Source organism: Bos indicus x Bos taurus, chromosome 23 (genome assembly GCF_003369695.1).
Source record: "Bos indicus x Bos taurus breed Angus x Brahman F1 hybrid chromosome 23, Bos_hybrid_MaternalHap_v2.0, whole genome shotgun sequence".
Classification (NCBI taxonomy): Eukaryota; Metazoa; Chordata; class Mammalia; order Artiodactyla; family Bovidae; genus Bos; species Bos indicus x Bos taurus.
This window is the reverse complement of record NC_040098.1, coordinates 29,188,216-29,204,814: the sequence shown is the minus strand read 5'-3', so window position 1 is coordinate 29,204,814 and position 16,599 is coordinate 29,188,216. Positions and strand designations below refer to the sequence as shown.

The following is a 16,599-nucleotide window of genomic DNA, read 5'->3' as shown; positions in this document are numbered from 1 at the left end:
AGGTTTTTCTCCACTAAATATCATGTAGCTAAGGACCTAGGCATAAGCTAGTAAGGACCTTAGAGATCGTTAAGCTAATTCTTTCAGATGATAGACGAAACATAGGCCTAAAGAGATAAAGAAAATTTCCTAAGATAAGGAACTGCTAGTCCTGTGGGCTCAGGGATGACAAAATTGCCCAACAGCATGCCACAGGCTCTACATTCCTTTCCACTCCCAGACTCAATACTCCCATTCTCCTCTGAATCAAAGCTGTTGTGAACTGTGCTACCAGACAGCACGTTTCCCTCCTGATTCACTCTCCATCCTGCTTTCTGCCTCCGGAAGCTGTCCTGAATGTACCTCATCAAAGAACATCACAGCTTTAGAGGGAAGCCTCTCTATATAACTGTTCTGTCTTGGCAAACCTTTTGGGTTCACAGGTGGTCACAACAGACCTGTGGGTACTGGGATACTGCAATATTCTTTGTGATTGCTCTACACTCTGCCTCCTAATTTTCACTTCATTAAACGCTCTCCAAATTATCTTGACTGTGCCGTTTGTTGTTAGGATCCTGATGGATTGACATTACACGATGTACTACGTATGAGCTGTAGGATTCATTGGCAGTGTAAGAAAAGATGTCTTCTCTAGAAATTTGAATTGGGGCACTTAAATGTTACCAGTCATAAGTGGATGTGCACATAAGTGGTAAGCGGGGCTATAGAGGCAGCAGGTGCTGTAAGAAATCCAGAACCTCAAGGACTCAGACAGCAGCAGACAATACAGGCCTTTGGGTAGGGCAAGGGGACTACTATTTATCTAGGTCCTACTGTGGGCCACACCCACAATGGCTGTGCTTAATATATAGTGAGGTTGGGTATGTTTAATTTTTTTAATTTATGTTTTATTTGGCCAGCAGCATGTGGGATCTTAGTCCCCTGACCAGGGATCGAACCCATGCCCCCTGCATTGAGAACACAGGGTCTTAACCACTGGGCCACCACAGAAGTCGCAAGATTGGATATGTTTAAAAGCTAGCACAGTGTTTGGCAAAGCTAATGCTGTTTCTACTACACCAAAGTTTTCCAAACTTAAGTATAACTTAACTTGCAGAAAAGTGCACAAAACCAATCTATTTTTTTTAATCGAAGTGAAATTCACATAACATAAAATTAATCATTTTAAAGAGAACAGTCCAGTGGCATTTAGTACATTCATAATGTATGCATCCACCACCTCTATCTAGTTCCAAAGCATTTTCTCTTCACCCCAAAATAAAACCATGAACCTGTTAAGCAATTACTCCCCATCTTCTCTCCCCGAAAGCCCTTGACAAGCACTGCCTACTGTCTCTATGGACTTACCTATTCTGTGTATTTCCAACAGGTGGAATCATACAATGTGACTTTTTGTGTCTGACTTCTTTAACTTAGCATGCTTTTGAGGTTCATCCTCAAAATACTGTAGCACAATTAGTACCTCATCTCCTTTTATGACTGAATATAATACTCCATTGTATGGATATGCCACAATTTGTTTATCCATTCATCTGCTGATGAACATTTGTGCTTTCATCTTTCGGCTCTTGCGAAAGTGTTGATATGAACATTTGTGCAGATGTATTTGTTTGAACATCTGTTTTAATTCTTTTGGCTGTGTATCTATGAGAATTGCTGGATCATATGGTAATTCTATATTTAACTTTTGAGAAACTGTCAAACTGCTTACCACAGTGGATGAATCACTTTACATTCCCATGAGCAATGCATATGGGTTCTAATTTCCTCAAATCCTTATAATCAACCAACTTTTAAGATTTACAAAATAAAACTGCACTACACCATAAGGCACAGAGTGAATATTTATTTATCACAGACATTAAGCCTAGGCTTTAAATTTATAAATACTAGAAAAGCAAGCCAAAAAAAAAAGAGATAAATTGCAGAGATTAGCTCAATGTCAAAGCTAAAGGATGCTTCTAACAAGATGGGGTAAGGAGAAAGGAAAATATTTTAGGGACGTTCCATAACTCCACCCTCAAACTTACTCACTCCAAGCATCTTTTCAAGTTCCTGACACTAAAATTGTTTTCACTATCTTGTACAGGATGAGTAAGAATCCCAGAAAGAAAAGATGAGGAGAAGTAAATGGCTTCCAAACAGGAGGCAGGACACTGTGTGTGCCACAAAGCAATCGGTACATCCGGCCAGCTAAATATGAGCAGTGACTTAAGATATCTGAGCCTGGGACTGGCCAATTTTAAATGGCCATTTAAGAAAACCCATGGCTCCCAATCTCCCTATCTTTGTTTACCAAAAGGCCTGTTTTGGCCCCACGGATGTTCCAAGACAAATCAGATCAGACACCCCAATCTTTTCTAAAGCCCTAAGTTCTTTCTTCTGAATATTTCTAACATTTTCTGTATTGGTCTGGGAGGGAAAAGGGTACCAGGGTGGGGTTTTCAGGTGGATGACATTTCCACAGTGGAGAAGGCAAAGGCCTCTGGCTTGACTTCCTGCTTTAGTACTCCCGTCAGCAGGAACTCGGGTGAGAGGACAGGCAGCCCAACCCGATATGGAACGGCACATCGAGGGAAGTCCTGGGAACATGTGATCACGACCCTCTGAGGCTGGAGAAAGACAAAGAGCGAAAAGAGAAAGTCAGGGGTGAAAAAGAATCCAAGAAATAGGTTCAGGACTCATTGATCACTCTGAGCATCACTAAGATAATACCTCCTGATGGGAAGTCACATGGCACACACTGTCTACGCAGAACTCTTGCCAGAAAGTTGAACCTGAATTTGTTCAAGCTTTTTAAATGAACTATGATTTATAGGAAATACAGAAGATAGAAAAACAAGGTAAATGATATAACAAGAGAGCAAACAGAAAAATCCAGACCATGAGACATCCTAAAGGAAAACTGACCTAGTTTCTGCCAGAAGTCAGTTGCAGAAAAAAGGCTGGGTGGGTTGGGGTGGATGCTCTAGACTAAAAGTGAATTAAGAGATACAGCAATTGTGGCAATACATGGACTTTGCTTGAATCCTTACTTGAACTGTAAAAAGACACTTTCAGATGACTGGAGAAATTTGATTAATGGACTATGAAAGTGACAGAAAACAACTTAATTTTGTTATTGACTAAAAGCGACATGTGATTGATTATACAGAAATGTGCCTATTTCTTACAAATGTATATTTTAAGTATGTAGGAAAAAATAATAATGATGTTTACAGATTCCCTTAACAACCTCAGCGAACAAAATGAAAAAAAAAGAAAAAAAGGGAATGACAGAGCAAATGCAGCAACATCTAAATTAGTCTGTTGAATCTGAGTGATTGGTATACGGAGGTTCGCTGCATTGTTCCCTTTGTGTACATTTGAAAAGACTGTAACTATAAAAAAAACCAGCAGACCTCTTCCCTCTTCTCCACCCGTTTCTTGTACCACAGGACTTCCCCAGCCTCTCACTGCTCCGTGCTGCCAGCTGCACCTCCATTTCTCCTCTCACCTGTACCCATTCTAGCCACCTCTCTAGACCCTCAGCACACCACCCCTACCTTGTAGGACCGGGGCATGCTGGGCAGGATGGCGCCTCCACAGCAGTTGATGATTTCTCCCATCTGAGGTGGCGGTGGCTGGACTCCGGGGGTCACGTGAATCTCATAGCCCTAGGAGGGAGGAAACAGTGGAGACAGTAGATTCTCTGAGAGGCTGTGGACGGCTGGGAAATGGCTGAACCGGGGGTCAGAAGACAGCCTCACCTCCAGCAGCCTTCGCTCCCGAGCTCGGCTCAGGGCCTCCCGAAGGCTGAAGCCGAAGTTCTTCTCCTGCTCAGGATCAGTCACCAAATATTCGTCCGGGGGCAAGAAGCAGCCTGCCTTGCGGGACTAAGGACGGTAAAGGTCAGCAACAAAGCTCAGCCCAGCCCTTCACCCAGCTCTTCTGTATAGAGTTTACAATAGGGAGCTCAGGGAATGAAGCCTTCTGCTTCACTAACCTCATCTTCCTGTAGCCACGCTCCTCCCACCACTTCTTAAAGCCTCACCTGAGCAGCCTTCTCCTGTCACTGTCTCTGCGAGTCTGTCACCATCTCCTGGCTTCTCACCTCATGCAGCCAGGCCAGGGAGAGGATGGGGATGCCCCGGCCCAGGGCACACAGAAACTTGACCGTACGGCGGATCCGATCAGTCACCAGGTGAGAAGCCTCAGCCACTGAGCTGGCCAGACTGCCCCCCAGGGCCAGCACCGTCCTCTCTCCGCGAGCATCCACCACGCCCGTGAAGAGCACCTGTGAAGGGGGTTAGCCTGAGCTGGTACAGCAACCAGCTCCTCCCTCAAATCCCCTGGGTCTCCTTCCGTCCTCCCACATCTCCACCTCCCATGAGGCCCCGTGGCCCGTCTCCTCTACTTTGGGGGCCGTGGACTCCTGGACAGGTTTGGTCCGTCGCAGGCTACGGCTCGGTCTTCCCTGGGACTCTTCCTCTGTCTGCTCTCTCCTTCTCTTGCCTGGACCTGGAATCACTACACCCTGGGGGATTGAGAGAGAACTTGGTGGAAGTTTCCGAGCCCCCAGGCCCTTTCCTAACTTCGTGGCCCCAAGCCCTCTCCTTACCTCTTCCTTCCTCGGCCTTACTGCTGGATTTTCTTCTTCCTTAAGGGATGCTGCCTTCTGAGGGACTCTCCCTCTCTGGAGCCGTTTTTGAAGTGGAGGTGAATGTGCAGTAGCTGAAGGCCTCTTGCGGTTTTGAGAGGCCCTAGGCTGGGGCTCTGGGGTGAAGCCTGACCCATCAGCTGCCTCCTCCTTTGGCATCTGGGGAGTGTGAGGCGGTGCCTCAGGGAGCTGGGCAAAGGCAGGCTCAGGAATGGTGCTAAGGGGCTTGGCTGCCTTCATTGCCCCATGTGTTTGGTTCCTTGAGGAGCGGGAGTTAGGTTCAGGGGGTGTGGTGCAGGGCTCATGAACATGAGCTGTGGGAGACCCATGTTTCCTAGTGGCCCTCGGCCTCAGGCTGCAGTTGACTTCGGGGATGGGGTCAGGGGAAAGAGGCTGTTCTGAGCGGACTGGAGACTGGAATTCAGGGGTAGTAGGAACCAGCACAGCACTTGCTGTAGAAGCCCTTCGTGTCCTGCTTGGACCACCCTGAGCTATGACCTTGGGAGTGACAGGCTGGTCTGTGGGGGAGGAAGGTTTGAGGTCAGGGGCTGTGGGTTCAGTTGGCTGGGATGTCTTGACAGAGGACCTATGTGTTTGGCTCTGAGTGGCCTGAGATGTGGGTTCAGGAGCGACAGACTGGTCTTTAGAAGTAGAAGGCTGAGGTTCAGGGACTGTGGGGACAACTGGTTCCGGGGTCTTGACAGAAGACCTATGTCTTCTACACTGAGTGGCCCAAGGACCAACAGGCTGGTCTGCAGGGGCAGAAGGCTGGAGCTCAGAGGCTGTGGGAACAACTGGTTCAGGAGTCTTGGCAGACGACCTACGTGTCCTGCCTCGAGGGGCCCGAGATGGGCGTTTGGGGGTGACAAGCTGGTCTGTGGAGGTGGAAGGCTGGAGCTCAGGTGTTGTGGTGGTAACTGGATCAGGGGTTTTGACAGAGGATCTCTGTGCCCTGCCCCGAGTAGCCCTAGATGTGAGCTCAGGAGTGATAGGCTGGTCTGTGAGGGCAGAAGGCTGGAGCTCAGAGGCTGTGGAGACAACTGGTTCAGGAGTCTTGGTGGAAGACCTAGGTGTCCTGCCTCGAGAGGCCCGAGACGTGGGTTTGGGGGTGACAGGCTGGTCTGTGGAAGTGGAAGGCTGGGGCTTGGGGGCTGTGGACGTATCTGGTTTGGAAGTCTTGATAGAAGACCTCTGTGTCCTGCCCCGAGTGGCTCTAGATGTGAGCTCAGGAGCAACAGGCTGGTCTTTAGGGGCAGCAGGCTGGAGCTCAGAGGCTGTGGGGACAGCTGGTTCAGGAGTCTTGGCAGAAGACTTAGGTGTCCTGCCCCGAGGGGCCTGAGATGTGGGCTTGGGGGTGACAGGCTGGTCTGTGGAAGTGGAAGGCTGGGGCTTGGGTGTTGTGGAGTTATCTGGTTTGGGAGTCTTGACAGAAGACCTCTGTGCCCTGCCCCGAGTGGCCTTAGCTGTGAGCTCAGGGGCAATAGGCTGGTCTATGCGGACACTGGGTTCAGGGGTTTTGACAGAAGATCTCTGTGCCCTGCCCCGAGGGGCCCCAAGTGTGGGCTTAGGGGTGACAGGCTGGTCTGTGGAGGTGGACGGCTGCAGTGCAAGGGCTGTGGGGACAACTGATGAGGCAGTTACATCAAAGGAACTATGTGTCCCGCTCCCAGAGACCCCAGATGTGGGTTCAAGGGCAATAGGTTGGCCTGTGGGGGTGGCAGGGTGGGGCTCAAGGGGTAGAGAAGAAACTGGAGAGGACCCCTGGGGCCTGACTTTGGGTTCTGGGTGGACAGAGTTCAGCTCTGAGGAGAAGGGAGTCTCTGGAGCTTCCTGACTCTCATTTCGTCTGGTCCTGGGAATAGGCAGTTCTAAAGGAGCTGGAGAGGGAAAAAGGAGGGACTGAGGTGCGGGATGTTTTTGGATCTGAGAGATGAGGGAGTTTGGGAGTGCGGCTGAGGCTTCAGGCGCTGCAGGAGGCAGACAAGCATCTGGGGATTCCTGATCACCCTGGGGAGAAAGAGAAGCCCGTGAGGAAGAGGCAGAGAGAAGGGAGAGAGGACTTGGATAGTGTTCTCAATACTTGTTCAGACAGTGTGCTCATGGCACTTCTCTTTCTGTCTGTTCCATTAGACTGGAATTAGAATTCGAATTTTATTAGTTCCATTAGAACTGGAATTTCCTCTTTCCCAAAGACCTCGCCCCAAAAGGCCATATATGGACAATAGTAATAAAGAGGATGGTTGGGAGAAAAAAGGGAGGGAAGGGACATGAAAAAAGGAACGTTCTGAGACGGGTAGAGGGAGACAGAACTTGGGAAATAGATATGGAAAATAACAGGTGTCAAGTTAGACAGACAGAAGCTAACTAAGGAGCAGTGAAAATGGAAGAAAAGTAAGAAGAAAAGGAAAGGAGTAGATGAAAGCAAGGTCAGGGGAAGGGGCCGTGCAGGCAATGTAGAGATGACCTGTGGAGTGGGGTGGGGGTAGAGACAGCAGTTCTCACCCTGGAAGCCTTCTCAGCAGGTGGCATCTCGAAATTCAAGTCACCTGGACAGAGGGAAAGACAAACAGCTGAGGTCTAAGCAGTGAGTCACCTAGGAGTCAATTATCATAGGGATGTGAACCACTTTGGGCTCCCCTCTACCTTCACTTACCTCTCTGCTGCCTCCTGGGGCTCCCTGGGGCTCCCCTTCCTCCACCTGCCTGGCTCCCAGAAGCTACTGGATCTGAAGTAAATCCCTGAAGGTCTCCTGCCCCTGCTCCAGGCTCTGATGGCGGACCAGAGGCTTGGACTTTCTGGTCCTGGCCCCCCGCCTCTGTCTCCCTCATCTGTGGGCCTCTGTCCAGTAGCTCTTGGGGTCCCTTGACTTCTAACCCACCTACCTCACTCTCTCTCTCTGCTACCAGTTTCCCTGCTTCACTCTCAAATATTTCCCCTGCGAGAGTCTGCTTTTCTCTCTCTTTCTCCTGTGTTTCCTTGGGTGTCTCAGTTTCTAACTTTACAATCTCCATTCCCCTTCCAGTACTTGCACTTTTCACTGTTTTGTCAGATTCTTGGCTCTGAGTATCTCTAGCTAACACCTGATTTTGTTCTCTACCCTGTATCCCCCCGATTAATTCTTCCTCTCCCGTCACATCTTCCCTCTCTCCTTCCGAGGGCAGTTTCTTGGTTTCATTCTGCGGTGGCCCTCCCTCAGGGATCACCCTCTCTGCTGTTTCTCTTTGGGTACCCATGTCTTTCTCCACAGTCTGCATCCCTCTGCCTTCCATCCCCAGTGCTTCTGCATGGACTGGGCTCTCTGGATGTTGCTCTTGCTGTGCTGTCCTAGATGGAGGGGGGCAAGATGCACGGGTGTCAAGGAGGGTGACAGCGGTTTGGGTCTCGGAGGCCTCATACTCTCTCGGACAGAATGGCTGTGTCGCCAAGACCTCCCATGCCTCATTCAGGGAACCTGGAAGCAGAGTCAGAGAGAGAGGGATGCAGGTTGAAGAGGTAACAGCTTGAGAAAAGATTAAGACAAATTCATGCATAATAAATTTAAGTGAGTTATTAAAGGAAAGCTGGGAATAAGGAAGAGAGCCATAACATTTCACTGGTGGTCCAGTGGCTAAGACTCTGAGCTCCCAATGTAGAAGGACCAGGCTTGATCCCTGGTCGGGGAACTAGATCCCACATGCCACAAGTAAAGAGTCCTCGTGCTGCAACTAAAGATCCTGTGTGCCGCCGCTAAGACCCAGTGCAACCAAATACATAAATTAAGATAAACTTAAACTAGTTGCTAGAGTAGTTGCTCTCTGGGTCTGACTTAATGTAGCGTTCTTTTCTGACGAGATGGAGGAACATCAGCAAAAAAATGTCAAAGGCTATAAAGACAGGTACAGAGAGGGGAAATACGGATGCCAAGTTGAGGGCACGGAAGAGGCGTGAGTTTCTCATACCTGTGGCCTGGGAGCTGCAACAGGAAGGGCCAGGCTCTTGGGGCAGAGTAAACAGGAAGGCCTGGGTGGGCTCATCCTCCATGCTGGGGGCTGCTGCACAAAAAAGCATGGCCTGAGCACTGCCTCTCCACAGAACTCTGAGGGCCCATTCCCAGTCTTCTACGCTGCCCATGCCAGCCTTGACATCCTTCAAGGACCACCAGTCTAATCTCCCAGCTCCTGCTTGTACCAGTATCCACACAACACAGATGGCCTCACCTTCCAGGCTCTGATTCTCTCTGTCTGCAAAGCACTGGGTAGCTGGTAGGTCCAGATCTTCAGAATCTGGTGGGGAGGAATGCAGGATAATTAAAAAACCGAGGTGATCCTAACTCCTTTTTTATAGTTCTCTCCACAGCCCCAATCCTATGCAATAGCTTGAATCTGTGTCTCCCCAAAAATTATGTTGAAACCTAATTTCCAATGTGAGGGCATTAGGAGGTGATTGGGAGGTGACTAGGTCATGAGGGCGCAGCCTGCAATGAATGGTATTAGTGCAGGCTCAGCCGGGGCTCAGTGATAAAGAATCTGCCTGCCAATGCAGAAGACACAGGTTCAAGCCCTGATCCAGGAAGATCCCACATACCCTGGAGCAACTAAGCCTGTGTGCCACAACTACTGAGCCTGAGCTCTAGAGCCCGTACTCAACAAGAGAAACCGCTGCAATGAGAAGTCAGTGTACTACAACTAGAGAGCAGCCTTGGCTCCACATAACTAGAGAAAAGCCAGCGCAGCAAAGAAGACCCAGAACAGCCAAAAATAAAGTCATTTAGAAAAAATGAGAGAAAGACTCCAGAAAGCTCCCTTGGGCCCTTTTGCCATGTGAAGACATAACGAGAAGACGGCTATCTGTAAGAAGGAAGCAGGGCCTCGTCAGACACTGAATCTGCTGGTGTCTTGATCTTAGACTTCCCAGCCTTTAGAACTGTGAAAAATAAACTTGTTGTTTATAAGCTACCCAGTCTATGGTCTTTTGTTATAGCAGCTCACATGAACTAAGATATGCTAGAAGCTAGAAGCATTCTTTATCGCAGGCCTCCAAGGAGGAAGAAAGGCCAGCACTTACCATGGAGGCTCTCTCCAGAGTCTGTGGCCCTATTCCCATGTGGTTCTTTCTCCCTTCCTGTGGTGGTCTGGGCCCCCTCTCTCTGTGGCTGGGGCTCCCGTGGAGTGCCTGTATCCACCACCGGATTTGCTAGGTTTTCCCTTGAGACCGGGAGAAGGTCCTGCTCCCCTGGTGCCATGGATGACCCACCCTGGGTCCTGGTGGCAAGTGTTCTGTCCTGTTCAGGAATGGCTGCGGCCCACGTGGTCCCAGCATCTTTTTCCGCCGGAAGCTGGCTCTTTCTGACACCAGCTGCTGCTGAGGATGTGTTCTCCGCATCCAGCTCACAGTCCCCAGCTAGAGGAGGCCGGGCTTCCTCTAGACGCAGCACGGGGAGCTGTGCCGGGCCCCCTTCTGCCTCCGCATCGGTGTGATGTGTCCACACTATGCCTTGTACCTGATGTTTCTCCGGAAGTGCAACAGCTGGCCCCAGTGGGACCTCGTCCTCCACTTGTGCAGAGGCCTGGCTTCTCTCCAGGTGGACCCCCGGAGAGCTCTCATCTTTCTTCCCCTCTGTATCACTGTCCCTGGGAGGATGCTGGCTCTTTTTTGAATATTCCCTGTCCATGTGACCCTTGGGAACCATTCCCCTCCTTCCCACTGGGAGCCCCTCTTCCTCCACATCTGTGTCACTGTCTCCCCTAGCAGAGGCCTGGCTTCGCTCCAGAAGGGCCACTGGTTGGGCCCTGTCCTCTTCTGCATCTGGATCTCGGTTCCACTTACCAGCCTGGCTCTCTCTTAGACGTGCCAGTGTCAGTGCTGCCGAGACTTCTTCCTCATCGTCTGTATTGCTGTCGATCACCATGGAGGCTTGGCTTCTGTCCAGGGGGGCCTCTCCCTCCTCTATATCTGTATCACCATCAGCTGGGCTCTCCTGCCGACATGCCACACCAGGTGCCTGGGGGCTCTGTGTACCAGCTTCGTGGAAGATCTGCCTCTCCTTCATGGGAACCACTGCTGGGGCAGCAGGGATCCCCTTGTCCTCCCCATCAGTATCACTGTCTATGAAGTTACAAGACCAGGCCCTTTTCGGACGGACCCCAGCAAGCCTTCTTGGAGGCCCACTCTCATCACTCACATCTGTGTCACTGTCCTCCCCAGAAGGCTGGCTCCTCTCCAGAATCACTCCAGTCGGAACCACCCCATTCTTCACATCCCTCTCGATTTCTGTGTCCCTGTTCCTCTCCTTCACGGAACACTGATCCTTCTCAATCTGGATTTCGGCTGTGACAGGTTTAGGCTGTTCTGTCTCTGCAGCGGTACCTCTTCTGGGAGCTGAAGAGGCCTCCCCTGCTCCTGATTCCTGACTTTCTTCCTCATCTGTGTCGCTGTTCAAGTTGAAGGCAGAAGGTGGCCCGGGCCCATCTGGGGCAGGGGAAGGCCCTTCTTCATCACTGTGAAGGGAAGAGAAGAGAAGAAACCTATAGAATCGATTCCCCCAGAAGGGATATTCCATTCAAGTAGAAACTCCTTGAGAGCAGACTCAAGGTAGTACTTGCTGTTCTGTCTCTAGTAATTAGTTCTCTAGTTGGCACATGAGACGCTCAGTAAAAATTCAGTTAAGTGAAGGAGTATGTGTGGTTCCCCAGCCCAGACTTTGATGGTAATTAGCTCTCCCAGAGATGGCTCCTCCAGCCCCTGCTTCCTCATCCACTTGAAGACTCAGATGCCTGGCCCTTTGACACTCACCTCTCTGGAACGACTGTTGCCAAAGAGGAGGTCCTTGGTCCTTTCACCACACACTTGTCCAAAAGGGAATCTGTCATGAGTAGAAAGGAGTAAGTGGAGAGCTTTACACTCACCGTCCCTGTCTCCTCACCCACCTTCCTGATACACAAACTTACCTACTTCTTCCTCTGAGTCCTCAGCCAACAGAAGCCTGGGGGGTTGAGTTCCTCCCTGTACCCTGGGTGTCTCCTCTACAGTTAGAGGGCCCCGAGAGACAAAAGGCCGGGGGACATCCAAGCGATGGTACTGGCAGGGCAAGTCAGCAAAGAGAATCAACTCCCGGTCCCGCAAACGATGACTCATCCCAGGGCCCAGGACCTTAGGAGGCCGCAGGATTTGAGTGCCATTGAGGCTCCCGCAATCCCGGAGGACAGGCGCCTTGTCCCAGGCAGAGATTTCAATCACTGCATGTTGTTTGGAGATTGATGAAAAGGGCAGGGCCACAGAGCAATCAGGCATTCGGCCTATCATGTTCTTCCCCAGGTAGAGTGGGAAGTCTAAGAATTAGAAAGGTAGGTGAGTCCCAAAGCCATAATCCTAACTTGCTATTAAGAAAAAAGTTTCTGTAAAGTTCCCCACGACTCACTCAAGGTCTCCCCCATGCATTAGAGAAATAAAAGGCCCTAGAGTAACTAGCTAATAAAGAATATATGCAATGCATTATTCATAGTGAGCATTCCATCCATCTACAATGGATTGTTTCTATTGTGGTAAAATATACAGAAAATTTGGGCTTCCCAGGTAGCTCAACTGGTAAAGAATCTCCCTGCAATGCAAGAGATGCCGGTTTGATCCCTGGGTCAGGAAGCTCCCCTTGAGAAGGGATAGACAACCCACTCCAGTATTCTTGGGCTTCCCTGGTGGCTCAGACTAGAAACAATCTGCCTGCAATGTGGGAGACCTGGGTTCGATGCCTGGGTTGGGACGATCCCCTGGAAGAGGGCATGGCAACCCACTCCAGTATTCTTGCCTGGAGAATCCCATGGACAAGAGTCTGGTGGGCTACAGTCTATGACAAAGAGTCAGACACGACTGAGCGACTAAGCACAGCACAGCATACATAAATTTACCGTTCAGCCAATTTTTAAATGTATAGCACAGTGACATCAAGTACATTCACACTGTTGTGCAAAACATCACCACCTTCCATTTCCAGACCTCACTGGATTTTTATCTGAATTCCTTCATCTTCTCCTAACAAAGTAAAATCATCCCCATGGAGTCCAGGTCTCTTGCCTAGAGCAATCAGATAATCATCCCCGCTTTTCCATCCCCAGTAAGACATTTTTTTCAGACCTCACAGATGCATATCTAAGCTTGCAACCATCCCATTACCTCCCCACAGAAATAAGAGGCCTATACCAGCACTTTAGCACGAAATTACTCCTGACCTTTTTCTGGTCCGTAGGAACTACTGAAGATACGCAGCTGCCCTAGGGGCTCCAAGCTACACCTCAGAGATTCACTGGGTCTCTCTTCAACCTCCTCCTCTTCTTCAACTTCCCAGTTTAAAATCTGGGTGTCTTCCATGATCTGGGAAAAAAACACATTATCCCTTCCTTCAGTGGCTCACATACACAGCCTCAGGGAGGAGACTGGTTACTGCAGTCTCCTGGATAGCTATGGAGGCTGGTGCTTCTCTTTCTGCCAATCATTCTGTTGTTATTTTTCTGACGCATTTAAGAAATATCTTTGACCATGACACAGAATAAGAAAGACATTTTACACAGTTCCAAGTACAGAAATATAAGGGTCTTCCCTGGTTGTCCAGTGGTTAAGACTCTGCACTTCCACTGCTGGGGGGGTGCAGGTTCCATCCCTGGTCAGGGAACTAAGATCCTGCATGGCCAAAAAACAAACAAAAAAAAACAACAACAACAAAATGAACAAACAAAAACTGAGTTGAGAGACTTCTCTGGTGGTCCAATGGCTAAGACTCTGTGCTCCCAATGCAGGGGGCCAGGGTGCAACGCCTGGTCAGGGAACTATATCCCACATGCCCCAACTAAGGCCACACAGCATGTGGGATCTTAGATCCCCAACCAGGGATTGATCCCCTGCCCTCTGTAGTGGAAGCACGGAGTCCTAACCACTGGACTGCCAGAAAATTCCTTATTTTACTTTCCATTTCTCAGATAAAGAAACTGCAACAGGGATGGATTAACAGATTTGTCTAATATCACTCAGATAATGGGCTTCCGTTGTGGCTCAGCTGGTAAAGAATCCGCCTGTAATACGGGAGACCTGGGTTCGACCCCTGGGTTGGGAAGATCCCCTGGAGAAGAGAAAGGCTACACACTCCAGTAATGTGGCCTGGAGAATTCCAGGGACTGTAGAGTCAGACAAGACTGAGTGACTTTCACTCAGATAATGTCTCTTCCTGTTTAATATTCTTTGATGGTTTTCCACATCCATAGGATAAAATAAATCTAAACTCCTTAGCAAGACCCTCAAAGATCAGAACCTCATCTCCTGAAATGTGTGTCCCACCGCCACCCCATCCAAGCCTGTGGTTCTTCAACATGGACCTTCTCCTTAATCTCTTAACACACTGTCCCTGTTGTCTCTCACATCTGCAGGCCTTAGCTAGCTCCTTAGGACGTTGCCCCTAGTGATCCAACTCCTATCCATCCTTTTAGCTCAAATGTCACTTTCGCAGCAAAGCCTTGCCTTTAGTCTTCTCTGTGTTCTGGTACTTTTCCCTATTACCCATGTATCCTAAGTGTTTCACGGTAGTGGGTGGACTTGTATTATCCTAATAGGTGTCACCATAGTGTAACTATTACATTCCATTTCTGCCTCACACATCCCCCTTGAGAACTGGACCAATTAGAACTGTCTTTTCCCCCAAGGGTCCATCATGTTAATTCAACGGTAGTTACTGTGTACCAGATACCACAAGAGGTATTCCGAATACATTCATGAGCCAAACGTAAAATTAACTCTGCTCTCCTGATGAAATAATAAAATGAAAAGTCAAACTAGTATGGGTGGGAACTAAATTTGAAAGATGCTACCCTAAAGGGAAAATGTTGACAAGTAAGGAAAGTGGGACACCTCCACGGAGAAAGTGTTAACATCGTTTCATGATGGCGAAGTCAGCTGGCGCCCATGACCTTCGGCTCCAATCCAATGGGCCTTCATCTTTGATCTCGATCCCAAGGGTTCCCTCAGAGCCCAACCTCTCCCAGTGTCTTCATACCTAAACTCAGGGAGGGCCGTCAAGTGAAGATGAGGGTTATAATCCGAGAAGCAAATTTCCAAGAATCCTCCGCCCAGTCGTACCCAAGGCACGCCCCTCCCGCCCTCCGGGAGAACCAAGATGGCATCCGGGGAGTCGTGGGCCAGGCCCCCCAGAACTCACCTACTTTGAGTCCCCGCGCGCGCCACCAGTAACGGCTGCGACAGGGGCGGTGCCAGTGCCTGAGCGGGGAAGGGGCCGATTAGCTGATTGGCTGAAGCCTTTGTCTTTCTCGGCCCTGCGGCAAGCAGACGGAGCAATCCAACGCGGAGGCAAAGCCGGAGCCCCACCCGACCCGACCCGCCCCCTTACGGCTCAAAGGGGCGGCTTCTCCGGGGAGACTGAGATCCGTTGGGCGAGGCGGTAATCGGAAGCCGCGGAGGCGCACTGAATGGCGCACTTCGATTGGGCAGCTCCAAAGGGACAACCCACTGCGGTTTCACCACCCACTTCCCGCGTATATTTCCAAGTTGCGACCACAGAGTCTGGATGCCAGCAGCGGATAGAGGGGCTTATCACAGTCGTCGACCTAAGCATGTAGTGCGGCCAGAGCGCCTTCTCGGTCCTCCCAGAAATGGTGTCCGCTGACTCATGAGAAATATAAGGGTTGCGGGCTGCAGTCGTGGCTTGAAGACTTCAGTTTGGAGAATAGCCCGTAGGCGTGGCGCTTGAGGACTCACTACAATGGAAGTTCATTTCCTTTTGATTTAACTCATCTAGAAGTCATGTCATTTCCTCCCTGAGAATCCATTCCTGATGGACACTTTGAGGTCATTTTCCTAGAGTAAAGATATCTAGGCAAACGGAGAGAACTCTTTTGTTAACCATATTAAAGGCTGACCGAGGTCTTTGAAGGGCTACAGAATGATAATTTTTATTTTGCTAAATTTCATACTAAGACAAGACAATTTCACAGGAATAATTTAGGAGGACCTTTTGCATTCGTATTCTCACTTCATTCTGACCAGAAATAAGAGTTCTGCGGAGTTAGCTTGCCTAGGCTCCTACGGCTATTGTTAGAGACAAATTGAAACAGTTTAATCGTGAATTCTGAACTCTCTTCACTACCACAAAATACATAACTACTTTCACTGTGATTGTGCCTTCAAACATGAACGTTTTAACTGGGTGCAAGTGAAGTCGCACAGTCTTGTCCGACTCTTTGCAACCCGATGGACTGTAGACTATCAGGCTCCTTTGTCCATGGGATTTTCCAGGCAATAGTACTGGAGTGTATTGCCATTTCCTTCTCCAGGGGATCTTCCAAACCCAGGGATTGAACCCGGGTCTCCCGCATTGTAGACAGATGCTTTACCGGTCTGAGCCACCAGGCAAGTCCTTTACTGGGTAGACGAGTCTTAGAGAAATTTATGTTCTTTTATTTAGAAGACGAGAAATGTGTGTTGAAGCCAGTGTGAATTGACACCTTGCTATCATCTAACCAAGTGCCTCTTAAGTAAACAGCCCTCTTGCCAATTCAGGAGATGCAGGAGACACGGGTTCGATCTCTGGGCCGGAAAGATTCCGTGTAGAAGGAAATGGCAACCAGCTCCAGTATTCTTGACTGGAAACTCCCACGGACAGAGAAGCCAGGCAGGCTGCAGTCCATGGGGTCGCAAAGAGTCGTACATGACTGAGCACACACTCAGGGAGCCTGATATCCCATGTCCTTTATCATGGTGCTTACCACACTCTAGTGTTTGTTTATACACTTCTCACCAAATTGCAAGATCCTGGAGAACAGTGAGCTAATCCTTAATCATTTTTGTATTCCTAGCTCCTGGTTTGGTAGACATTTAATATCTCTCAAGTTGAATTAATCCCTGCGAAGAAACATGCCACTCAGATTTGAGCTCATCCAATTTTTTTCCCATCCCCCTCCCTACCCCTTTTATTTTAATCCCGAGGT

At 49.4% G+C, this 16,599-nt stretch overlaps 1 protein-coding gene across 9 annotated transcripts; it reads right to left on the bottom strand.

Moving 5' to 3' along the window:
• Nucleotides 1-1,101: 1,101 nt before the first annotated feature.
• Nucleotides 1,102-15,028, bottom strand: MDC1 (mediator of DNA damage checkpoint 1). 9 transcript variants are annotated; one of them, XM_027525425.1, is made up of 16 exons: nucleotides 14,814-15,026; nucleotides 14,507-14,651; nucleotides 12,841-12,982; nucleotides 11,566-11,946; nucleotides 11,411-11,480; nucleotides 9,683-11,115; nucleotides 8,836-8,901; nucleotides 8,578-8,670; nucleotides 7,293-8,090; nucleotides 7,142-7,185; nucleotides 4,601-6,646; nucleotides 4,397-4,516; nucleotides 4,094-4,276; nucleotides 3,750-3,875; nucleotides 3,546-3,656; nucleotides 1,828-2,612 (listed from the first exon to the last, which is right to left on the bottom strand). In XM_027525425.1, exons 3-16 carry the CDS (start codon nucleotides 12,977-12,979, stop codon nucleotides 2,445-2,447), a joined length of 5,778 nt encoding a protein of 1,925 aa, XP_027381226.1. In that variant the 5' UTR covers nucleotides 12,980-12,982; nucleotides 14,507-14,651; nucleotides 14,814-15,026; the 3' UTR covers nucleotides 1,828-2,444. The 9 variants fall into 9 exon arrangements, with proteins under 9 accessions (XP_027381230.1, XP_027381225.1, XP_027381226.1 ...); XM_027525429.1 differs by lacking the exon at nucleotides 14,507-14,651 and having other exon boundaries at nucleotides 1,102-2,612; nucleotides 7,869-8,090; nucleotides 14,814-15,028; XM_027525424.1 differs by lacking the exon at nucleotides 14,507-14,651 and having other exon boundaries at nucleotides 1,102-2,612.
• Between the last annotated feature and the right edge of the window lie 1,571 nt (nucleotides 15,029-16,599).